Source organism: Uranotaenia lowii, chromosome 2, assembly GCF_029784155.1.
Source record: "Uranotaenia lowii strain MFRU-FL chromosome 2, ASM2978415v1, whole genome shotgun sequence".
Classification (NCBI taxonomy): Eukaryota; Metazoa; Arthropoda; class Insecta; order Diptera; family Culicidae; genus Uranotaenia; species Uranotaenia lowii.
Window position 1 is genome coordinate 333806803 of NC_073692.1, and position 27113 is coordinate 333833915.

Genomic DNA, 27113 nt, shown 5'->3' on the forward strand with positions numbered 1-27113 from the left:
ACTAGGAAGAGAAATTCAGTTATTATAGTGAATGTAGGGAAAATTGATATTGCTTCACAAAGTTAGCTTGAAACTCTGTCAAATTCCATGTAGAGTGTCCATTTCCCGGCCATTTTCGCGTTCCCGGGAATCGGGAAATCTGGTGGCCTGTTTCCCGGGAAATCCTGGGATCCCGGGAATTATTAAAAACATGAAAATATATGCACTTCGATTCACATTGTAGCTCATCAAACCATTCGTGCATACAAGCCAATAATGTGTTAAAAATGTAGTCTTCCTTATGGTTTTTTTTGCTTATTTTTAATCAAGTAAATCAAACTGTTTTAAATAATGATAAATAAAAAGCAGTCAAAAAAAAAATTATGAAATAATCTGAATAATTCAAATGAAGAATTCATTTATGCAATTAGGGGTCAATAAATGAATATCTTTTTATTTGTTAGATTGATCGTTTACTGAACACTTTACATATTTGCTTTTCATATGAAAAAAAAACATGTTTTCTTAATTTTTAAGTTTTGAAATTAATCTGGCTTTCAAAGCCGAAGGGAAACAAGGGCATGATTGTTACTTTCGAGAAAACACAACCTACCTACCTGTTGTGCGATTTTTCATATATTTTCGAAGTGATGTGGGTTTTCGTTCAATAAAAACGGTGTGGAAAAACATATGTGTAATCTTTTTAAACTTATTTGAATACAAAATATTGCACACAATGGCTGCAAAATGTATTCTGCTACAGGAATCGGCATATTCTCAATGAGTTTTGTTTGACTTTATTTTCAAAAACAGCAATAAGAATGGTTGCGGAGGCTTAGGCCTCCAGAGGAATAACTTCATAAATGCTGGAAATTCCCGGGAATGAATTTCTGATTCCCGGGAATCGGGAATTCCCGACCGGGAAATCCCAGGACGGACACTCTAATTCCATGTCTTCATCTAAAAATATTGTGAAATTATGAAGGAAAGTACATTTTAGCGAGTGTCTTTCGAGAACAACGGTTTGCGTCCCAGTTATTCTTTGGGCACGACGGTCCAACTACTGGTCAATTTTTTTGACATCTTCATCCCACTCATCGTTCCGTGTCCTTTTTCGGATCCATTTGGAAAATCCGCTCTGAGGTCGGGAGTCTAGGCGGGCAATCAACCTCGACGAGTGGTCCTCATATGAGGGGGCGCTAGAATCACTCGTACGAACCGTAGGAATTGTACGAACCGTGTAGGAAAACATACGAACCGTTGGAACCGTAGGAACCGTACGAACCGTAAGAACCGTAGGGAACCGTACGAACCGTAAGAACCGTAGGGAACCGTACGAACCGTATAAAACCGTAGAAAACCGTAGGAACCGTAATAACCGTAGGAACTGTTCGAGCCGTAGAAAACCGTAGGAACCGTAAGAACCGTAGGGAACCGTACGAACCGTAGAAAACCGTAGGAACCGTACGAACCGTAGTAACCGTAGGAACCGCACAAACCGTAAAAAACCGTAGGAACCGTACGAACCGTAAGAAACGTAGGAACCGTGAGAGCCGTAGAAAACCGTAGGAACCGTACGAACCGTACGAACCGTAGGGAACCGTACGAACCGTATAAAACCGTAGAAAACCGTAGGAACCGTAGTAACCGTAGGAACTGTTCGAGCCGTAGAAAACCGTAGGAACCGTAAGAACCGTAGGGAACCGTACGAACCGTAGAAAACCGTAGGAACCGTACGAACCGTAGGGAACCGTAGTAACCGTAGGAACCGCACAAATCGTAAAAAACCGTAGGAACCGTACGAACCGTAAGAAACGTAGGAACCGTGAGAGCCGTAGAAAACCGTAGGAACCGTACGAACCGTACGAACCGTAGAAAATCGTAGGACCCATACAAACCGTAGAGAACCGTACGAACTGTTGGAATCGTAGGAACCGTACGAATCGTAGTAACCGTAGGAACCGTACGAATCTTACGAACCGTACGAACCGTAAGAACCGTAGAAACCCGTAGGAACCGTACGAACCGTAGGGAACCGTTCGAACCGTAATAACCGTAAGAATCGTACGAACCGTATTGAACCAACCGTAGGGAACCGTAGAAAACCGTAGGAGCTGTACGAACCGTAGGGAACCGTAGTAACTGTAGGAACCGCACAAACCGTAAAAACCGTAGGAACCGTACGAACCGTAAGAAACGTAGGAACCGTGAGAGCCGTAGAAAACCGTAGGAACCGTACGAACCGTACGAACCGTAGAAAATCGTAGGACCCATACAAACCGTAGAGAACCGTACGAACTGTTGGAATCGTAGGAACCGTACGAATCGTAGTAACCGTAGGAACCGTACGAACCGTAAGAACCGTAGGGAACCGTACGAACCGTATAAAACCGTAGAAAACCGTAGGAACCGTAGTAACCGTAGGAACTGTTAAAGCCGTAGAAAACCGTAGGAACCGTAAGAACCGTAGGGAACCGTACGAACCGTAGAAAACCGTAGGAACCGTACGAACCGTAGGGAACCGTAGTAACCGTAGGAACCGCACAAATCGTAAAAAACCGTAGGAACCGTACGAACCGTAAGAAACGTAGGAACCGTGAGAGCCGTAGAAAACCGTAGGAACCGTACGAACCGTACGAACCGTAGAAAATCGTAGGACCCATACAAACCGTAGAGAACCGTACGAACTGTTGGAATCGTAGGAACCGTACGAATCGTAGTAACCGTAGGAACCGTACGAATCTTACGAACCGTACGAACCGTAAGAACCGTAGAAACCCGTAGGAACCGTACGAACCGTAGGGAACCGTTCGAACCGTAATAACCGTAAGAATCGTACGAACCGTATTGAACCAACCGTAGGGAACCGTAGAAACTAGAGATGTACCGAATATTCGGTCGGCCGAATATTCGGCGCTAAGCTAAGTATACGTATAACTGGTCATAGTATAACAGACTTGTCAAATTTTTCAAATGATTTTTGATAAATTTTGAAATATCTTAAAATAATGTTGAAAGAGCTACACAATCATCAAAAACTAATGGTTTAGCAGAACATCTCAGGGATATCTGTATACCTTTCACTGTAGATCGTACAGGAGAATGCTGGCGAATATCGCTTTATACATTGGTTATCGTTCATTCCAGATTTTCTGAATATATCCAGGCTTACTCAAAAATCCAATATATAATTCAATCGAATAGCTGAAAAGGTCAATAATCGGTATTCGGCGAACCGCGGCTTTTCGGTACATCTCTAGTAGGAACCGTAGAAACCGAACGAACCGTACGAACCGTAGGAACTGCAGGGAACCGTTCGAACCGTAGGGAACCGTAGAAACCGTACGAACCATAGAAACCGTACGAACCGTAGCAACCGTATGAACCGAGAGGAACCGTACGAACTATACGCACCATAGGAACCATAGGAACCGTACAAACCATATGAACCGTATGGAACCGTATGAACCGTAAAAACCGTACGAACCAAAAACCCTACGAACCGTAGCAATCGTAGGGAACCGTACAAACCGCAGAAACTATACGAACAGTAGGAACCGTTGGAAACGTTGGGAACCTTACAAACCGTCCACACGAACCGTAGGAACAGTACGAACCCCAGGAACCATGGGAACCGTAAAGAATCGTAGGAACTGAAGAAAATCGTACATACCGTTGGAACCGTAGAGAACCGTACGGACCTTAGAAACTGAGAAACCGTACGAACCGTGGAAACCTTACGAACGGTAGAACCATAAGGAACTGTACGACCCGTAGAGACCTATACGAAACGTAGGAACCGTACGAACCGTAGAAAACCTTTCGAACCGTAGTAACCGTACGAGGCGTAGGAACCGTACGAACCATTGGAACCGTACAAACCGTAGGAACCGCAGGGAACCGTAAAAATCGTTGAAACCTTTGAAATTGTTGGGAACTGTACAAACCGTAGGGACCATACGAGCAGTACGGTTCCATAGGGAACTGTAGAAAGAGTTGGGAACCGTAGGGAACCATCGGAAACGGCAGGTACCGTACGAACCGTAGGAACCGTTGGAAACCGTAGGAAATATACGATCCGTAGGAAGCGTAGAGAACTGTACGAATGCTAAGAACCGTAGGAACCGTACGAACTCTCGGAACTGTATGAACCGTAAAGAACCGTAGGGAATGATACGAACCGAAGGAACCGCAACAACCCTAGGAACCATAGGAACCGTAGGGAACCGTACGAACCGTAGAGAACCGTACGAACCGTACGAACCGTAGAGAACCTAAGGAACCGTACGTATCGTAGCAACCATAGGAATCGTAGGGAACCAATTAATTTGATCATGATTTTAAGCGATTTCGAAAATGAGGTTGGTTTCGGAGTATTGTTCACTTTGGGTGAATTGGTATATAAAAATAAAATCTCACAATATTTTTTTTATAAAAAAAATAAATTTCACAAAGTAACAGCATATTTTGTGGCGCTATCTCAATTTTCCCGATTTTTTTTCTAAAATATCTATATCTGTCTTCCTACTGCCCGCAAAACTAACTTAATGAACATAAAAGGCTTCAGAAGATTAACAAGCTTGTGTGAAAATTTCAAAAAAAAGAATCATTTGAGAGTTTTTGTCCTTTTTTGTGGGGTTTAAAACCTTCTGAGTTTATTCGTCTTATAAACCAACTGATATAGAATCGGTAGCTCGTTAAAGTAGAAAGTCGCTGCTCTGCGCGATTTTATTCATTTTTGAACGTAACTGTACTTTCCGAAGCCTTTCAACAAATTCAACCTAAATTAAACCCAGGTTTCAGATATTGTCTATGGCCACTGTTTTTTGCTTATATGGCATTTAAAAGATTGCAAGTTTAGCAGTTTTGATAAAAATTAGTCAGTGATAATTATGTTACAAAAAAAATAGTGAAACTCAGAACTGATTTTTATTGGTTTGAATGTTTTTTGAAAAAAAAATCAGGGTTTTTCAGGTGCAAGAAATCACTTTTTTTTTGTGGTGCCAAGTGCCAAGTGCCAAGAGTTTAAATGCTGATTTTGACTTACTTGGATGCTCCAGTTTTTTTGCTAATTTTATATTTTTGAAAATATTTCTATTTACAAAAAAAAATATTCAGGGGTTTTGAATCAATTAATAATTTCTTGGAAATATACTGTAACTAATTTTGACCTTTGAGAAAAAAAATACAAAGGTTTTTTTGTTTTTTCCTGTTTGGTAAATATTTGAACCTCGTTCATTTTTGAAGTCCAAAATTCAATTTTAACTTATTTTAGAACAAAAGCTTAAATGTTCAGAGATCTTCATAAAATTAGTTAAAACTTTGAAATTGTAAGATTCGAGAACTTAACACATGCTCCAGTGGTATGAATATTTATAATTCTTTTTACCAATCAGGCTTTTACCAATCTTAAGTTTTTTATCCACGCTAGTTGAAGGGATATTACTTTAATCAAAGCTGAGAATTTTCCAGTAGTCCTTTTTTAAGATTAACGGCTGAGTTAGTTGCTGTTGTAGCAAACTAAATATTTTGTATAAAACATTTACGCAAAACTGTATACCATTTTCGATAACGGAACTTGACCAGCTTTGGAGCATAAGGTTGGTGCATCGTAACGCAGTTGATTAAAAGCACAATTTATTGGCTTAAAGTGATAAACACCGAGGCAAAAAAAAATAATCCAAATCACAAAACGAACTGCAATGCCAACAACAAACAACGACGAAAGGACAACTGAATAAAACATACCTCGCCATTTGGGTGCTCCCGTGGGTTGATGCGCTTATTTGGTGAGATCGTTTCGTTTTGCTGATGTTGATGCTACTGGTCAGACTGTCGGTGTTGTTATTGCTGTAGTACCTTGGATCCCGGACATTCCCGAGGACAGGTTGTAGTTCTGAAAGTAAAATTTAATGCAGAAAAAATGCAGGTGAGACGATAATCACTGAAGTTATGTTTGATTCCTTATAAGGTTACCAAAAACCATGAATGAAACTGAAATGTGAATCCAGATAGAAGATCGACACTTATTTTTTGCCGGGATTTTTATTGTTTTAAAATGATTTATCTTTAGTATCAACCCTTCAAAATGTTTCGATTCTTTTTAAATAACTTTGCATTAATTGAAATAGAATTTAACAAACTTAGATGAGTTATTGGAAGATTGATTAAAAAAAAAAGTTTTATAAAATTTTCTTACATTCTTTTGATTTTTTTTAAAAGTGAGTACATGTAGAAAGTTTTTTTTTACAGAAGCAAGCTCAAGAATATCGTCGGTAACCCAATGTGCTTGTGCAGATGCACAGTTTTCCCAAAAAAGCAGTGAACAGCTGAATCAAAAGAGAATTTGGACAATCAACCGATTGATCAGAATCAACCAACTGGTTAAATGAGCAATCCCCGGAACAAGCGGAACAGAAAGCAATTCACCGAAAACAAACTTTCAATCGTTTTTCTTTTATCAGCGGGTCGGGTGAATGGTGCTCGAGAAAAGTTGGAATGTTTTTGAAAATAAACGTTGAAAAAAAATCGTTGAACGACCTACCAAAACGTGTTTGGCATTTTCTTCGACCACTTTTCATATCTTAAATCTGACCACAAGAATAGGGAGAAAAAAACCTGAAGAAAAACAAATCTGTCTTTGCCTGGGTCCAGCCAGATGCCGATGTGTTGCTGCTAAGTGCAAATGCGAAAATTATGCTAATGAAACCGATTAACCAAACGACCCACATGAATGGCGGACGGAAGAATCGACAGTTTTGCTTCCGATAGGTCCGGGCTCCACATGTGCCAGTTTTCATAAATGCAGTTTTAATTCGATAAGACGTTGCGTCCACATTTACCGGAAAGCAGACAGGGCACAATCAAACCCCTTTCTGACCTGTGGTGGAGTTTAGGTTAAGATGTTGTGTTTGGGATCATTTGAATTTTCAAATCCTGCTGGGAAAGTATGATTAATGGTGGCGGCATTGGTTTGTTGAAACAACCCTCTCAAAGTCCAATGATGATATATTTATTTATTTTCTTGGCCCAGCATTTGAATTTCAAAATTCAAACGATTTTGCAGTTATGTTTGACATGCACCTTTTAGCTTTTAGTTTTTTTTTCTATTTTAATTATGATTTATAAACTCATATTATTCACTTCATCAAAAATAAAAAAAAACCTCGAATTCACTGGAGCACATTTGCTACGGTTCCATAATTTGTACTCAATCAGAAAACGGGAAGAGTTGCGCAACGAGCCTGTGCGGGTAGACTGAGATCAAAATATCTCTATATCCGGAGAAATGAACCAGCGAAAAGCTGAAAATCTCTTCAAAAATTATATTAAAAAATCCCTATACCCCGTACGGCAGACTGAGTCGATTTGGAGTCATTTTTGAGTTTCTCAAACCCTAGGGTCTAAAAAGCTTCGTTTTGGTTCAAAACTTATCAATGTTTTTTTGCAGAATTTTCAAGTATAGTTTAAATTAATAAATTTGAACCTCTTGAGGCACCCAGCAGTGATGTCAATTGAATTTATTGTTTTTTTAATGCCAAAAGACCTACCTCTGTTAAACAGCTATTTTTTGCCTAATAAGATTGGACGATGCGGTCTTGCACAAAGTTGTTCAGCAGAAAAATTTCAATAAGAGAATGTATTAAATGGCACAAAAACTATTAGAAAGTTCGGTTTCACAGAAGATGATGTTGATTTTTAAGTACAAAATATTCAAATTTCCCATACAAACATAAAAGTTCAAATTTACTCATATAAACGATTTTCAAATATTCTGCAATCATTGATGAGTTTTGACTCAAAATAAATCTTTTTAGACCTCAAGGTTTGAGAAACTCAAAAATGACTCCAAAAGGACACAGTCTGCCATACGGAATATAGGGATTTTTTTTAACATGATTATTGAAGAGATTTTCATCTTTCAGCTTGTTCATCTCTTCGGATATAGAGATATTTTGATCGCAAGGTATGAACATGGGATTCTGATTCTTTTTTATCAAAACTTTTTTTTTGTAAAATCTAATTTTGCAAAGCGCAATTTTATGCTCATTCGAAAAAAATCCAATGTAAATTCATCAATCAACCTATCATCAACCTTCATCAATCAACCTACAAAAAGCCAATTTCATCTAGTCAGCGCATGTGGACGATTATGTTAGTACCTATTCTGAAAATTACTTATCAAGCTGGTCGTGGACTTCACTTTTGCAAGCAAAACAACAGTACAGTAAGATTTGAGACTTGGAGACTTGAGACTCGAGACTTGAGATTTGAGACTTGAGACTTGAGACTTGAGACTTGAGACTTGAGACTTGAGATTTGAGATTAGCGACATAAGATCTGAGACTGCGAACTGGTACCTGAGACTTAAGACCTGACAATTGAGACAACTCATATCTGGACCTGAGACATGGGACTTGAGATCTGAGTCCTGAGACCTGAGACTTTCGACTTGACACTTGAGACCTGTGATCTGAGACCTGAGAGTTAAGACTTTAGACATGAGACCTGAGACCTGAGACATGCGACCTGAGACCTGAGAAATGAGACCTAAGGCATGGGACATTAGGCCTGAGACCAGAGAGTAGAGACCTGAGACATAAAAAGATGACCTGAGACAAGCTACTGGTGTTAGTACCGCGAGAAATGAGTTTAGCTCAGATTTCAACTTGCGACCCCTCTAGTGAAAGGGTTTTATTTGTAGGTGTCCGTGTAAAAAACCGTGTTTATTCCCGAAAACCGTGTAAAAAAGCCTTGTAAAAAACCATGTAAAAAACTGCGTAAAAAAACCTTGGTGTATTTAAGAGTAGCACTTTGTGATACTGCGTTCAGTGTGAAAATGTTCACGTTTTAGCATTGAATTGCTTTACGGTTCGAAAATTATTATAGCTTAGTTTATGGAAGTAAATAAAAGTTTTTAAACATAAGCATCCAAGTTGAAATAAAATGTTTTTTTTTAAAACGGGACACAGCCGAAAAAAGCGGGACATTTGAGGAACTCTTGAAAAAAGCTTTATTGTATAGCCAAACTTATACGAAAACCATCGGCCAAAGTTTTTCGTAGAAAGTATACCAACGTTTTAAGTGGATTGATTTTGCTAAGTTTTTTTCTTACATGACTTCTATTTAAACGGTGTTTTGTCACGAGAATGTTTATTTTCCGCGGATTTCGTCAATCAACACGTTTTTTGAGAGAAAATTATTCAAGTTCTACATGTAAACGGCGGATTGGATAGCGCCTAAAAACCTTTGCCTAGCAACAAATATATTTCAAATTGGTTTTAAAAATTTGAGAACTCGAGAAATTGTTGTATACTTCGGATACTAAACTGATTCAAAATGTTTAGAAAGTAAGAGTTATTTGTTGTTGTCCTAAATAAACTATGAACAATGCTGCTTGTATTTAGGAAAAAGATATATTTTATGGAGTTTAATGTTGAACCAATAAATTCAAATTGAGGCTAAAATTTGTTTTTTTTTCCAGTGTTAAATAGTCAGTGAACTTTGAAAAAGTTTTCCAAGAAAAAAAGCGGGACATTGTGAGAAAAAGCAGGTTTGATTTGCGTTTATACTCAAAGATTTTTTTTCACCAATATGGACCATTTCCCACCACTCTTTCTCCCCAGAACTAAACATTTCCTGAAGAGCAACAAAACTTAGATTTTTTTCCCGTAGTTTTATTAAGCCTCTAGTTTAGACTTATTTACTTTTTACTTACAATTGTTTGAAAGTTTCAAACCCAATTTACTTTAGAACCAGTATTGTATTTTGCTAAAGGTTTGGGAACTTTGATTTTATGCTAACCAGTGTGCTTTACCGCAAAAAAAAAATATTGTGTGTGAGAAATCAATTTTTGTGGAAAATCATTTTTTTTCAAATTCTAGTTTGGATAAATACATTAATGGTACTTCAGGCAAAAAAATTGTTGGGAAATGGTGGCGAAAATTTTTCTGGGGAATCCACTATGGGGTTTGAGGCAGTAAAAATTCAAAAACTGAACTTTATCGGTCCGCTTTTTTATTTTTACAAGTTAATAACTCGATATTTGACTAAGATATTCCTAGTTTTTCAACTCATTATCATGGATATTGAACGCACCACAGACATCCGACTTTGAAAAATTTAAAAATTTATATGATGAAGAAAAAAAATAAATCACATATATTTCTAAGGAAAACTTTTTTATTCGTATATTAAAAGTATACCATATGAAAGGATTGAACCATTCCAAACTTTTACACACTAAATTGATCTATGGTAAAAATGAGTAAATAATCTTTTTTTTTTCGAAAGTCAAAAACTTTAAAGCCTTGCCAAAACAAAGCCTCACATTTCCCCATACTTTTTTTACTTACAAGATCTAGTATAAGGTCCTAAAAATTACAGTGGAAAAGATTCCAGGCACCTTAACGCACCGTTTTTTGAGTGATCGTCAAATTAAGTTGAAAATATCATGCCAATGAGTAAGTTTTACCCATTAATGAGCATAAATTCAACAAAGTTGATGTTGGTTTGTCAAAAAAAAAAAAATAGTTTTTATGATGATTTCACACATTTTCATCTCGAGTTTCATGAAATGTCTTGATGATATTTATCATTTTATGATCAAATTAGTCCAAAACCCGGTTCTCAAAAGAAATAAAAAGAAGGGTAAAAAATAACACCAAGCATCCTACTTTATAAGTTGTTTGAAAAGATTTTTTGTATGAATTTATTTTAAGTTAGTTAAAATAGTAATTTTCATACAAAATTTTCTAAAATTACAAAAAAGTCTTTAACACCTAATCGTATACCGCATTGTATGGAACTTCCCTATAGTGGAATGGTTCATCTGGGAATAAAAATTTTGGGAAAGTGGTTTTCTGGTGATTTAAATTCTGGGGATTTTTTTTATTCTGGGCAAACGTTTTCGGGGAAATGGAGTACAACCAAACTGACAGCTCCCTTTGATTTTCAAGTGCACGGTCATATTTCCTGGAATTTTCAGCAAACCCTTTCAAAAAGTATGTTATAGAAAACAGTTTCTTGTTTTTCATTCCCATCCCTTTTCCATCCAATTTCCATCTAATTCCCATTCCCATTACCATTCCCATTCCCATTCCCATTCAAATTTCCATTGCAATTCCCATTCTCATTCTCATTCTCATTCTCGTTCTCGTTCTCATTCTCATTCTCATTCTCATTCTCATTCTCATTCTCATTCTCATTCTCATTCTCATTCTCATTCTCATTCTCATTCTCATTCTCATTCTCATTCTCATTCTCATTCTCATTCTCATTCTCATTCTCATTCTCATTCTCATTCTCATTCTCATTCTCATTCTCATTCTCATTCTCATTCTCATTCTCATTCTCATTCTCATTCTCATTCTCATTCTCATTCTCATTCTCATTCTCATTCTCATTCTCATTCTCATTCTCATTCTCATTCTCATTCTCATTCTCATTCTCATTCTCATTCTCATTCTCATTCTCATTCTCATTCTCATTCTCATTCTCATTCTCATTCTCATTCTCATTCTCATTCTCATTCTCATTCTCATTCTCATTTTCACTCTCATTTTAGTTCTCATTCTCATTCTCATTCTCATTCTCATTCTCATTCTCATTCTCATTCTCATTCTCATTCTCATTCTCATTCTCATTCTCATTCTCATTCTCATTCTCATTCTCATTCTCATTCTCATTCTCATTCTCATTCTCCTTCTCATTCTCATTCTCATTCTCATTCTCATTCTCATTCTCATTCTCATTCTCATTCTCATTCTCATTCTCATTCTCATTCTCATTCTCATTCCCATTCCCATTCCCATTCCCATTCCCATTCCCATTCCCATTCCCATTCCCATTCCCATTCCCATTCCCGTTCCCATTCCCATTCCCATTCCCATTCCCATTCCCATTCCCATTCCCATTCCCATTCCCATTCCCATTCTCATTCTCATTCTCATTTCCATTCTCATTTCCATTCTCATCTCATCTCAAGACAAAGGAGGACGGAAAAAAAACCACCGGTCAAACGGCAGACGTCCACCGCAGTGCAATTTTTTGTGATCGGGCGTGAAAGGCAATGACAATAAATCTTCGTTTGCTAACTGACTCAGTTGGTACACTGGTTAAGTTATCGGACTGGAAAGTTGAAATAAGAATGTTGCGTTGGGCTCGGTACTCACTTATTTTTAATTTATTTTGGGATAAACTATCCAATAGGATGAAAATCCTTACAAATGTTTTTCTTGTTTCGCTTGAAAGTAGTGGTTATGCATAGTTATGTTTGGGAGATCGAGTCTTTATGCGAGTAGAGCTTTTCCAATCATATCATCTTTGGTACAGTAGGGGAGAATGAGGATACTTGATCCCTGGGGATTATACTGCCCCAAATTTGTATGGGAAATTTAAAACCTGTGAAATGTTATACGCTGCAGGCTAAAGTTGATCCTGGGCCTAGTTCAAGATCTCATGCCAAATTTGGGCCAGATCGGACCACGGGAAGGGGTCGCTCAACGAGCCTGAAGTTTGTATGGGCTTTTGAGACATTTTGTTCGAGAGGAACATGAAAAACCAGCTTTTCGTCGATAACTTTTGTCTCCTTCGACCGATTTCTTTCAAAAACGGGTTTTCTTAAAGCCTAAATTATGACAAACATTTCATCCGAAGATTAAAGTTAAGATAAAGTTAAGATAAAAAAGTTATTAAGCTTCAAAAATTGGCTAACTTTTTTAAGGGTGATATTCATCAGTGTTCTAATGAGGCGACTAAATGTCCGACCAGAACACTCAATGTGAAATGCATGCCGTTTCGTCAAATAATGACCGATTTTAACCATTGTTGTTGTGCTCGATTGCAATTTATGATGTTTTTCAAATATTTGAGATTGGATGATATTCACTTGATAGTTCGGAAAGAAGTAAAGGTGGAAAAATGCTTGACAATTAAAAAAAAAAAATTGCATAACCACAGGGGCTTAGAAATCTGACTGGATGATTTGTGGCCAATAAAAAAAACAGTTTTTCATCAATAACTTTGGTTCCCGTCGCCCGATTTCTTTCAAAAATAATTTTTTTCAAAGCCTAAATCATGATAAATATTTCATCCGAAGACTGCATTTCGATAAGAGTTAAGATAAAAAAGTTATTTGGCTTCAAAAATGGGCTTACTTTTTTACGATGGTATTCATTACTGTTAATGAGGCGTCAATACCGCCCCGACTCATTGACAGTGATGAATATCATCCTATAAGAAAACCGTTTTTGAAAGAAATCGGCCAACGGGAACTAAAGTGATTGATAAAAAACTGGTTTTTCATGTTTCTTCCGAGCAAAATGTCTCGAAATCCCATACAAACTTCAAGCTTGTTGAGCGACCCCTTCCCGTGGTCAGATCTGGCCCAAATTCGGCATGAGATCTTGTTCTAGGACTAGAATAAATTTTAGCCTGCAGCGCATAACATTTAACAGTTTTTGAATTTCCCATACAACTCTAAATATTGGCATCACAAATCGTCCAGTCATGTTCCTAAGCCCCTGTGGTTATGAAATTTTTTTCAATTTTCAAGCATTTTTCCGCCTTTACTTCTTTCCGAACTATCAAGTGAATATAATCCAATCTCAAATATTTGAAAAACATCATAAATTGCAATCGAGCACAACTACAATGGTTAAAATCGGTCATTATTTGACGAAACGGCATGCATTTCACATTGAGTGTTCTGGTCGGACACTTAATAACTTTTTTATCTTAACTTTAATCTTCGGATGAAATGTTTGTCATAATTTAGGCTTTAAGAAAACCCGTTTTTGAAAGAAATCTCAAAATCCCATACAAACTTCAGGCTCGTTGATCGCCCCCTTCCAGTGGTCCGATCTGGCCCAAATTTGGCATGAGATCTTGAACTAGGCCCAGGATCAACTTTAGCCTGCAGCGTAGAACTTTTTCAAAAGTCGGGTCATTTGAGGCAGTCTACTGGGGATACTTGATTCCTTAGCTATATCTCTAAACTGGAATGTCTTACAATGATCAAATGTTCTAGAAAAATGTGCCAAATGGAACAAAACATCAATGGTTGAAGCTCAAAAAATTTTAACAAAATAAATTTTTGGGTTATTGAACTTTGTTTGAAAAATTTCACAAAATGTGACTTGAAGATTTTTTTTCATCATTTTAAAATGTTCCTAACATGGAAATATTACAACAAAAATATGTATTCCAATACATCAATCTTTCGAGTGTAAAATGAACTTCAAAATACAATATTTTCAAAGCGATGGAAAACTTCCAACTTTTTTCAGAAAAAGTTTTCTAAAATGTTGATTTTGGGTACAATTGATCTCTAATATATGGGTACAAATGATCCCTGTATATTCTTCTTCTCAATGGATCGTGATCATGGCTGATTACGAGATTACTAATATTTATCCAATAGCTAATATTCATTCATCAATTATCTGAAGAAAAGTGCTAAAATAATTGATTTTCTCTTGTTTATAAAAAAAATGCGCCCGTAAGTACACAATGTCATAAGGGTTGAGAATAAGCTATAGAATATTTTTTCTGACAATTATAGATTGTGAAATGAGAACAAACATGACCAAAATAGTCAATTAACATTCTATCTTGAGGTTTTGTTTGATATTTTCTATGGATTAGGGCTTCCTGAATAAAGGATCAAGTCTCCGCTAACTTCAAAAATATCGCAATTTTTTTACTCCTACGAAAATGCTTCTAGTTCATCTACGGGTTCAAGTATCGTTCTAATTTTAGGAGCATAGAAACTTGAAGTTACACGCTGTCAGAAAATGTAAAAGAGTGCGAGTTGCTAAATTTTTCCAAAAAGATATGGTGAAAATAAGAAAAGGGGTTCAAGTATCCCCACTCTCCCCTACACTTTTCAGCGCATTTTTGGCATAGATGCGAGCGGCAACGAAATTTTGCACCTTTTTATGGGTGTAGAGCTAATACACACACAAAAAAGACGTCAAAAACAACCCAAAACAGACTTTAAAATTTTCGCAATATTATTGGGTCTACCACGATCAGTTTTTTTCTATTTTAAAAAGATTTTACCATACTATTTATAGAATTTGACATCAGAAATTCTATGGTGTTCCCTAATTTGGCCAATTACACTTTTTTTTATTCTCTAGACGGTGCTTAAGTATTCTTTAAAACAAGGATATTCTAAAATTTTTACAACATATTCAATGTTGAATCATCAGAAAAACCATTACCTTTTCATTCATCACTTAAACAAAAAAAGTGTATTATTTTAAAAATTGGGGTATCCTTTCATTCATCTACAAAAATTGGTTAAAATCGGATTTGCACAAGAGATAATTTTCGATTTCTTTATAATTTATTCTCAGGTCTCAAAATCTTTTCGTTTTATCATCTGTGGCTTGTTTCCATAAACATATGCAACAAGGTTACCAATTGATGATTTTTTGCCCTTTTGAATGACACTAATAATTATAAGTTTAATGTTGCGTGTACGCTCTACAGGCAGTGCTACAGGTCCATTATACCAAGAATCGAAGCACTTACTTTGCCATTTCAAATGTTACCATTCAAAAGTGTCAAACATTTGAGGATGTTCATGTCTCAATTGCACCTAAGATGAATATTTTATGGGAGCTTAATTAACATTTCCCACGAAAACATCTCCATATGATGTGATCAGCCTTAGCAACTTAGTTATTCATTTCTGAAACATGTCCCGGTTCAAAAAGTTTAAACGAATATTCACTGAATATTGTGCGGAAAATTTCGTGTTTGCAGTCCGATTCACGGTTGATCGACGCTCTACTTACTTGGAAAGGTTGAAACATTGTGTCATTTTAATTTCCTCAAAATTCGTTTGACGAATTTCAATTCCAAACAGATCATGGTGGGTCATATGGATAGCACTGGCGGGTACATCCTGTATATGGTCAGCAATCACGATATTCAACCGGTGGGTCGCGAAACCGGTAGTTGTCACTTATGCCCCAATGGTTCATCCCATTTCAACCATTCCACTTCCGGCTATCACCGTATGTCCGCTTATAAAATCAAGGGTGGAAGAATTCAATCTGACCGAGGCGTTGAGGCTTGTTCGACGGAATGTTACCTTGGACGATGACAGGTGATTATTTTAGTGATATCTAAGCAGAAGAAGCAAACCAAAACTGAAATTGATAATATATTTTCCCTACAGTGAGATGAAGCTGCGAGTGTTGGCACACGTTTGTCCATTTTCAACCACCTGGAAAAACTTTTCGGAATCAAAAAATGAAAACATATTACAAACACTGAAGGATATAAACTTAAAGTTTGCCGATACAGTCGATATGTGCTTTTGGCGTAGGGGATCAGTTAATTGCAGAAATTTTGTATCGGAGACCCAATTAGGTGGCCTGTTTTCCTTGGCGCTTGGTGCTAGTGCTCTAAGTATTGCTGAAATTTTTTACTATTGTTGTATACGTCCTGTTCGAAGAGAGTAATGATAAGCGTAATACAGTTAAAAACATTGAAATAAAGCATCGTTAAAATGAAAAAAGCAAAATTTATTGCATATATAATGTTTTTAATTTACCGTTAGGTATAGCCATGTACTTGTGAATTCTATCATCATCATCACCGAATTATTATGAAAACCGGTATATAAACTCTTCAAAATACTCTTACGTGTGTCATTGAATTCTCTTATAAAGTTTTGCCAAAAGAAAAATAATGATTTTCATACGATTCTCTTGAACCATTTTTTTTATTTTCATAGTATTCCGTCTCACGACATAATTTGATGAACTGTTTCCGTCGAACGGTAACAATGGCACTCTAAACTATTTCAAATCATATGTTACGAATTAAATAATTCAAGATCATATTTCAATATTTGCATTCTATTTTTTTTTATATATTTCAATAAGCTCTTTATTATTGTTAAAATTTATTAATATATGTGTGTGTTAGCTTTGATTGTAGGGTCGGTCTCACGTCGTGTTTGTACCAAGGAGATCATCTGGCTGGGCGTCCCTGAGACAGGAGAGTCCAGGGACACGATTTAGTGTCATACTAATTACTGGTGCTCCGATTGACATGATGCGGAACTCAACAACCAGGTGTCGCCTTTTTACACCAAGCGCTCCTAGCTCACTTGAAATTTGTGCTCTAGTGTGGAAAAGAGCAATGCGTGTTGATCCAGAGAGTTCGAGCGCAAGGGCCGTTCCATCTACACTCGGACCTTATCCAGCCTGAAGGCCGGAGCCGGAAGGTTCGTGCTGGCGGCAGTCGTGGACCGTTCGAGGGGCCGAGAGCCCATATTATTGAAAATTCTTCAATTGGCGTACTCTTATCCTTGGTCACCCTGTTGTTGTTCCTTGCTAGCAAGTGGAAGCCGACCCTGAGGTTAGTAGCCGCCTGAGCTAGCCGATACTTATAGAACATAATTCCTTATATTAACCGTTCTTCAATTTCTCGGACATCTCACATTTGTCAGATCACGCTCCACTTGATCTAACCACCTTGCTCGTTGCGCCTCTGCTAGTCTCGTTCTTAACGGGTTCGTAGCGAACATCAGTCGTCCGTTCGTAGCAGGACAGTCGTTCAGCATTCTCGCAACATGCCCTGCCCAGCTTATCCGTCCTGCATCTTCGGGATACTGAGTTTGCGGTAGAGTCGCACGAGCTCGTGGTTCATCCTTTGCCTCCACACTCCGTTCTCCTGCATGCCACCAAAGATAGTTCTTAACACTAGTAGCTCAAATAACCGAGTGTGCGCAGGTCCTTTTGGAGCGATATCCATGTCTCGTGCCCGTTGGGGACACGTACAGATTACACTTCGTACGAGAGCTAAGTCTTCTGGACCGCAGTTGCTTGTGGAGTCCATAATAGGCACGACTTCCGCTGATCATTCGCCGCCAGATAACCAGCTGGTGTCATTGTCTGCGATCACCAGTGAGCCGTTATAGACAAAATCTTCGAATATCTCCAGCTTGTCGCCGTCGATCGTGACCTTCTTATGGACAAGAAGGTTTGATCGGTCTCGCATCCGCAGGCTAGCATACACTTCGTCTTGGACGTATTAATCATTAACCCAATCCTTCCTGCTTCGCGTTTCAGTTTGCGGGAGACCTCTTCCACAGCCGCAGATGGTCAATATCAATGTCGTCGTCAAAGCAGATAAGTTGACTGGATCTGTTGAAAATCGTACCTCGAATTTCGCCCAACGCTCGTCGAATAACATCTTCTACCGCCACGTTGAACATCATGCAGGATAGACCATCACCTTGTCGAAGCCCCCTGCGATGATCCATGAAGCCGGCCTGATGATTGCTTGGGGCATTAAGCGGCGGTGTAGGATTCGGGAAAGCAACTTGTAGGCTGCATTGAGGACAGTGATCGTTCGGTAATTCTCATAGTCCAATTTGTCCCCCTTCTTGTAGATTAGGCTTATTAACCCCTACTTCCACTCCTCAGATAGCTGTTTTGCGTCCCAGATCCGGACCTTGAACCAGTGGAGGCAATCGGCCAGCTTGCCCGGGCCTATTTTGGTGAGTTCAGCTGCGATATCATCCTGCCCAGCAGACTTGTTACTATTCAGATAGCGAATGGCTTCCTCAACTTCACTCATCGTTGGGAGTGGTTCCTCCTAATCGTTGGCTACTCCGTTGTCCTTCGAGCTGCCTCCGTTAATATCTAGGCACATTTGGGCTTGCGGCACGAAGCCTTTGTGGGATTCGTCGAGTTTCTGTTAGCATTTTCGTGTGGGAACGATGCAGCTGCTCCATCTTCTTGAGCCCCCCTTCTCCTCCAGGCGGCACTTTTTCTCCTGGTAAATTCGGACTCGCTGCCTCTTTCGCTGTCGGTGATTTTCCACGTTTCGACGGGTGCTTCTTTGCACTACTGCCGCCCGCGCGGTGTTCTCTTCGTCCATCATTCTCCTACACTCCTCGTCGAACCAGTCGTTCCGTCGAGTTCGTTCCACATGCCCGATGACGTTCTCCGCAATGCTGTTGATGGCTGTCTTGATGGTATCCCAACAGTCCTCGAGAGGGGCTTCGCTAAATAAGTTCGCCAACTGCCGGCAGCGCTGCTTCGACCGATTGCGCGTAGTCTGCCGCGACCTCAGGTTGCTTCAGTTTTGCGATATTGAACCGAGGTTTGTGTCGGTTTCTTATGTCGCTCACTATGAAGAGTTTTGGGCGCATCTTCTCGATCACCAGATAGATGATTATAATTTTAATGGCATTACGGTGATTAAAATCATATAACATATAGCGATCACCAGATAGTGGTCTGACTCGATGTTGCTGACTCGAAAGGATCTGACGTCGATGATGTCCGAAAAGTGACGACAGTTTATCAAAACGTGGTCGATTGTGATTGCATTTGGTATGGTGATCTCCAGGTGTACTTGTGTTGGAGGCGGTGCTGGAAAAAAATACGGCCATTCGTTTGGAGGCTGCGATATCAAAAAGTCTGAGGGCGTTTTGATTGGTCAGCTAGCGTGCGCTGAACCTTCCAATTGTCGGTTTGAATTCCTCCTCCAGGCCGACCTGAGCGTTAAAACGACAACGATCTTGATTTCACGTTTTGGGCAGTGGCCATGTTCTCGTTCCAGCTGCGCGTAAAAGTCGTCTTTGTCATCACCGGTACTCCCGAAGTGAAAGTTGTGTGCCATGATGATGCTGATGTTGAAGAACCGGCCCTTGATTCTCAACCAGCACATTCGTCAGTCTATCGGCCACCACCCGATCACGTGCTTCTTCTTTTTCCCCATCACTATAAAAGCTATTTCAAGCTCGTGTGTGTTGCCGCAGCTCTGGTAGATGGTATGACCATCTTGGAACGTTCGTACCGTTGAGCCCTTCCAGTATACCTCCTGCAGTGCTGCGATGTCGAATTTGCGGCTCTTCAATTAGTTGGAGAGCACGTGTGTACTGCCCATGAAATTATGAGATTGGTAGTTCCATGTTCCAAGTTTCTAATCGCTGGTTCTTTTCGTCGGGTTGGTCTTTGAAAATATCCATCCGAAATTTGGTGTTCATTGTTCGTTGCTTATATTTTTTGCAGTCACGGGCTCGCAAGGCCCGCAGCTTACCCCACTATCTCGCAGGAGGACCGTCGTGATGTTACGATTTTAGGTCTCGAACACAAACAGGACGTTGCTGCACCTCGTACGCCGCCCCTGTTATGGAGAACAGAGGAGTACGGAGCTCCCTATCTCAGTTTGCATGCGACCAAAGCATCCACTGGGGTCAGGTACCCGATCTACGCTTAGGTTGCTCGCATCCCAGCCAACACTACGAAGAGTTTAAGAATCGGCTAGCCTGCGGATCCGAGACCAACCGAACCCGCTTATCCAATAATAACAAGGTCACGATCGATGGTGACGAGCTGGAGATAGTCGAAGACTTTGTCTATCTCTGCCCACTGGTGACCGCAGAAAATAACTCCAGCCGGCTGCACCCGTGAGATCCGGCGGCGAATGATCAGCGAAGGCGTGCTTACTATGGACTCCACAAGCAACTGCGGTCGTGAAGACTTAGACCTCGCACGACGCTCATTAGACCGGTTGTACTCTAGGGGCACGAGACATGGATATTGCTCGAGGAGGACCTGCGGACACTCGGTGTATTCGAGCGATGAGTGCCAAGAAACATATTTGACAGCGTGCAGGAGAACCGAATGTGGAGGCAAAGGATGAACCACGAGCTCGCGCAACGAGCCAGGTGGTTAGACCGAGCCTATCGTGATCTGGCCAACTTTGGGATGCCCGAGAAATTGGAGAATGGTCGCCCTGGACCAAGTGAATTGAAGGCATTTTTTCATCAAATTATTTTGGGAAATGGAACACCATGTAAATAAAAATAAATATTAATGTAGTGATGTTTAATTCGCATTCTGCGTAAAGCTGTTCATCGCTCCCTTCGAACAGGACGTATGCAACAGTAGTATAAGATTTCAGCTATACTTAGGGCACTGGCACCTAGCGCCAGGGAGAAGAGACCACCCAGCTGGGAAATTCCATCCGTAATGCTGATATACTCTAACCGCCATCGTGGAATGAAGTTAGGTGATTTATAGCTGATGGTTAGCGTCGCAGGGTCCTTGCTAAAAATACAAAAAAATATAGCTTACTTAAATCCCTCTAAAAGCTGCTGCAACTACTCACTCCAGAAACCTTTTAATTGGAATCGCCAGTGCTTGCGTAAATTTATTAAAATCACTCTTCAAGTGGTACAATTCAACGTCATATCGAATACTGTTGCAAGCCTGATGACAGTCGCACATGGGAAAAAGCACACGCACAAAATCGTGCTTGAATTTATCGTTCTGATTTTTTACGATATTCCGGTAACATGGTATTTTACTGGCATCGCAGACGGGAGTATCCGCAGAACGTGGCATCGTAAAAGGAACGCATCCACAAACTTGCAGCGTCAAATTAGAGAAGCATTCGAGGGCACAATTGTGTTGGTTGTAAGTTTTGAAGTATCTCAAATACTTTTCTCCGTTGAAGAAGCAATGTCGTCTGCAATAGAAGAGTGTGTTCAAATCATTGAATTGAAGATCAAACCAGGTGATATTGTTCTAACAGAAAGCTGTGTTTTTAGGAAAAACCTCGCGAAAATAGCATAATAAAATTATTGCAGCGTGCACTTGACTTACTTCGAAGGCGGTAAATGTTTCAACTGTTTATGTGTCCATATAATCTCAGGATTTGCGCGAAGGTTTAACGAAGATAGAATGTTCAAACGGTAAAATGTTAGGTCGATCATTGGTATTACATCGGGAGCATGAACTGCGACTTTGAATCCTGTGTAGGGACCCTAAAGATTGCAAAATAAATAAAAGTGTTTAAAAATGAATTCAAAAGATTATACCCTACAAACGAAATCTTGATCAAGCCGACGCAAGACCAAGACAACAGCAAACCCTGAAAGATTTCCACTAGAAAGAGCCCGTCGTGGAAATTTTTTCAAACTGTTTCTAAAATAACCTCTTTCGCGGGACCAGTTTGATGGAGTAGAAAGTCTAGGAAAGCTTAAGTTCAGGAAGTCCGGTGCGATATCTTCTCTATAAATTTCATTAGGGGCTAAACCATTAAAAGTGTAGCATATTCCATCAGCCACCAAGGTCTCCGATACAAAATTTCTGCAATTAACTGATCCCATCCTCCATGAGCACATATCAATCGTGTCTTCGAACTTAATGTTCATGTTCTTCAGGGTTTGAAAAATATTTTCATCTTTCGATTCCGTAAATTTTTTCCATGAAGTTGAAAATGGACAAACGTGAGCCATCACTCGCAGCTTCATCTCACTTTGAGGAAAATTTAAGATTATCTCGGAAATAACTTTATTAATAAAATATTTTCTAACCTGTCATCGTCCAATGTAACATTTCGTCGAACAAGCCTCAACGCCTCGGTCAGATTGAACTCTTCCACCCGTGATTTTATGAGCGGACAGACGGTAAAAGCCGGAAGTGGAATGAATGAAATGGGATGAACCATTGGAGCATAGGTGATAACTACCGGTTTTGCGGCCCACCGGTTGAATATTGTGACTGCTGACCAAATGCATGAGGTTCCTGCCAGTGCTATCCATATGACCCACCATGATCTATTTAGAATGTATGCATATCAAACAAATTTTGAGGAAATAAAAATAACACAAAGTTTCAACCTTTCCAAGTAAGTAGAGCGTCGATCAACCGTGAATCGGACTGCAAACACGAAATTTTCCGCACAGTATTCAGAGAATATTTGCTTGAACTTTTTGAACCGGGACATGTTTCAGTAATGAAGAGGTAAGTTATGGCGGCATCAAACCATGTGTGTAGAAGTTTGTCATGTGCAATGACGATTCATTAAAATATTCAACGATACAGCAATTTGAACATGAACATCCTTGGCACTTTTACTGACACTCTCAAATTAGTAACACTGATAATATGGAAGCCACTATCCAATTTACTTTGTAACACTGTTTCAGTTACTGGAAAAAGTGACTTGTTTACGAAGGTTATACAGAACTAAAGTCACGCAACAGTGAAGCTAATAATAGTTTGAATCTGTGATTTGATGATAATCAACGAAGAAATATGGTGTCAGGATACAAACATTAATTCACTGTTCGTGAAACCGAAAAATCGGTACACGAGGCATCTCTGATATACAAATCAATCAATGCTTTTACACTATCCTAATAGTGAAAAAGGTTGACATGCCGATGTACATTATCGGAGATTGCGAGTTCAAATCTTTTAATTCGTAAATTTCTGCAAAATAACCTAGTTCCATTTCTTCAGTATTTTTTCAAATCTTTCGAAAATATTTCCAAAATATACGGAAATAAATTGTAGCAAAAGCTACCTTTTGCAGACGTTTTATATTTTAATTCGATTTAAAACCCATGGAATATAAATGTAAATGACAAAGTGTTTCAGTGAAATCTATCTTAAATCATATAATATAGATATGGCTGGTGTGAACAAAGTTTATTTGCCCTAATAGCGTAGCTTTGCATGGGAGTACTTCACACATTTTAAATTGACTTTTAGGTACACAAGACGCCAAAATTATTATCTGGACCTAATGCTCATTTATAGTGCAGACAGGGGAACATCATTTTTGGTGCCTTTTATCCAATTTTTTGTCAATTTTAAATTTTTCAGATATTATGAGACTTAAATACAACTTTGAAGTGGATTTCATTAATTGAAAAGTACGGTTTTTTCACCACTTTTTTAAACTTTGTGTGGCCATGTTGGTAATCCACCATGGGTGCACAGATTCACTGCAGTTTCTGCCTAAATATGTGTTCACGTGCATTCTTTAGATTATTAAGTTCGACAAATCTCCAATACAACGCGTACACTATATCTGGACCCCATGGCTTCGTATGAACTGTTTTGGTTGAATGTATTGAGATGATGTAAAGTTTTTTTTTGAAGAACGAGTCAATCAACTGGGCTAATTTACTTACAGGTATTCCGGCATCCGTGTATTTACCTGGCCAGCTGACAACCTATCGGACATTTTTAATTTATAGCGTTCTTAGAATTTTTTAAGCATTCCGTAGCTAATCTACAGTCTTTTTTGATTTTTTATTCTTTGACTTTGAATGAAAGAAAACTTAATTAATGTAGCTGAATATTGTCTGAGAAACATATTTGAGTAACTTTAACAGATTTCCGAAACTCCTCCTCCTTTGGCCAAGACACAAGGCACACACGCTTGCGTCATTTTAACCAATGTTGGTTTCAAATTAACAACATGCTATTTTTAATCAGTATAGGGATAGGTTTTATGTGTTACTATTGCGTGCAACTGTTTCGATCTAAATTCACACTCCTCAATGTTATTTCATATCGAAAAGGATGTTCCGTTTTCGTGCATCGTTTTCGATCTAAAATTACACTATTTTTTCTTGCTGTGTTTAACGACCAAAATAAATCATAGGAATATAATCATATCTATTATATTGACAGTCGAATCAACTATACCAGTATAGTTGATTTTACAGCATTTATTGTAGAATGCACAGCATCAATTATACGATTAGACAGCAAGACCAATTCGTGTAAATTTAGATCGAAAACGATGTACGAAAACGGAACATCGATTTGGATGTAAAACTCTATCACGGTGTATTTTTTTCTAGGATGTAATTTTTGAGGCGTGTAAATTAAGATCGAAATCATTGCACGAGATCGGATCTCAAAAGCCGTCGTGTAAAAATACACAGGGATTTTTTTTTTGTAATTTCTTTATTTGAAACGGCTCATACCTTGAGGCTTTAAGGAGCCAAACTCGTTTTGCATGTTTACAATTGTTTTCTTAGGTCTACATCACTTTATCACTTTTTTTTTACTTTTTGAAGAGAAAAGAAAATAGATAGGGAAATATGAAAATTAAAAGAATTATAGACGAAGACCAATAGCTTTTAGAAAAAGGTATATTTCGAACATGTAATCAATGTCTATCGCAGCTAGTACATCTCTTACTAGGGTGCAGGGTGGTTTTCCTTGGGCCCGAAGGGAGTCTATTAAATTCGTTCTAGCGGCCAGGTGGGCCTCACATGACCAAACGATATGCTCGATGTCGTGGTAACCTTGGCCACAGCCACACCAATTGCTGCCAGCAATATTTATACGTTAGAGTAGCGCGTACAAGGAACAATGATTGGAAAATATACGAATAATATCACGGATCAAGTCCAATCTATTGAACCAGGGCTTAAGGCTTACCCTTGGGATAATCGAGTGGAGCCACCGACCCAACTCATCCTCGTCCCATCTGCGCTGCCAGTTGACAATACAGTTTCTCCGAGCCAAGAAGTAGAATTCGTTGAAGACGATTTCACGCTGGTAAATGTTGCCTTCCATCGCACCCACATTTGCAAGGGAATCTGCCCTCTCATTGCCTAATATCGAGCAATGTGAGGGGACCCAGATAAAGGTGATGGAAAAGCAACGTCTTGATAAAGTGGTCAATATTTCTCGTATCTTACTGAGGAAATACGGCGTGTGATTTCCTGGTCTTATAGAGCGGATCGCTTCAACAGAGCTGAGACTATCAGTTATAATAAAGTAGTGTTCAACAGGTCGTGTGGCAATACTATCCAAAGCCCAATGAATAGCAGCTAATTCTGCTATATACACAGAGCATGGTGACTCGAGGCTGTAAGAGGCGCTAGATATTTCGTTGAACACTCCAAATCCCGTAGATTCCTGTATCAGGGACCCATCGGTAAAGAACATTTTTTCAGCATCAACGTGCCTATATTTAGCTTCGAAAATTTGTGGAATCAAAAGTGGACGGTGCGTGTCTGGGATTCCATGGATTTCCTGCTGCATAGACAAATCAAACTGGACAGAAGAATTATCGTAGTCAGGGCTGCAAACACGAGTTGGAGAGTACGAAGAAGGGTTTACCTGCATTGACATGAGGATGTGGTAAATAGACATAAATCTGGTTTGAAGATTTTGCCCAAGAAGCCTTTCGAAATTTACTATCACCAATGGGTTCATGACCTCACACCTGATGAGGAACCGAAGTGATAGTAGATTGAATCGATCTTTCAAAGGGAGTTCCTGCCAAAACTTCAATGCTCATAGTATGCGTTGAGGGCATACATCCCAAAGCGATACGCAGGCAACGATATTGGATACGCTCGAGTTTGATGAGGTGAGTTTTGGCAGCTGACTAGAAACAGAATCTACCATATTCCATCACTGAGAGAATCGTTGTTCGATACAATTTCAAAAGATCTTCTGAATGGGCTCCCCACCAGGTGCCAGTGATTGATCGAAGAAAATTGATTCTTTGTTGGCATTTGCCTTTCAGATACTCAATATGGGCTCTCCAGGTACACTTGGAATCAAACCAAACCCCAAGATACTTGAAACACCTCGATTGAGTGATCATTCTGCTTAGTAGTTGAAGCTTAGGTTGAGCAGGTCTATGTTTCTTAGAGAAAACAACCATCTCCGTTTTCTGAGGGGAAAACTCAATCCCAAGCCCCAAAGCCCAGGAAGACAATCTGTCTAAAGTATCTTGTAAATGTCTGTGCAGATGAGACTCAGTAGATCCTGTGACAGAGACCACGCCGTCATCTGCAAGTTGTCTCAGAGTGCAGCCTTCAGAGAGACAACTGTCGATGTCACTTACGTAAAAGTTGTACAAAAGTGGACTCAAACATGAACCCTGCGGGAGGCCCATGTAAGAGGTTTTTCTAACTGCAATATCTCCATGAGCCAAGTTCAAATGTTTCTCACAAAGCAAGCTGTATAAGATGTTGTTCAAAAGAGGAGGCAGACCACGGGAGTGCAGCTTGTCTGACAAAACCTCTATTGAGACTGCATCAAAAGCTCCCTTTATATCTAGAAACACTGAAGCCATTTGCTCACGTTTTGCGTACGCCATTTGTATCTCTGAAGACAGCAAAGCAAGACAATCGTTTGTCCCTTTGCCCCTTCGAAACCCAAATTGAGTATCTGAAAGGAGACCATTTGTTTCCACCCACTTATCCAATCGGAACAAAATCATTTTCTCAATCAATTTGCGGATACAAGACTTCATCGCTATTGGACGGTACGAATTGGGATCGGACGCTGGTTTTCCGGGCTTTTGGATAGCAGAGACTCTCA

General features: G+C 39.2%; 1 protein-coding gene across 4 annotated transcripts in view; it reads right to left on the reverse strand.

Moving 5' to 3' along the window:
- Positions 1-27113, reverse strand: part of LOC129747376 (uncharacterized) — a 175490-nt gene that overhangs the window by 70761 nt on the left and 77616 nt on the right. For all 4 annotated transcript variants that reach the window (XM_055741551.1, XM_055741549.1, XM_055741552.1 and 1 more), the window contains one exon: positions 5728-5875. In XM_055741551.1, the coding sequence (XP_055597526.1) occupies positions 5728-5875 (148 nt within the window). The remainder of the gene's footprint in view (positions 1-5727; positions 5876-27113) is intronic.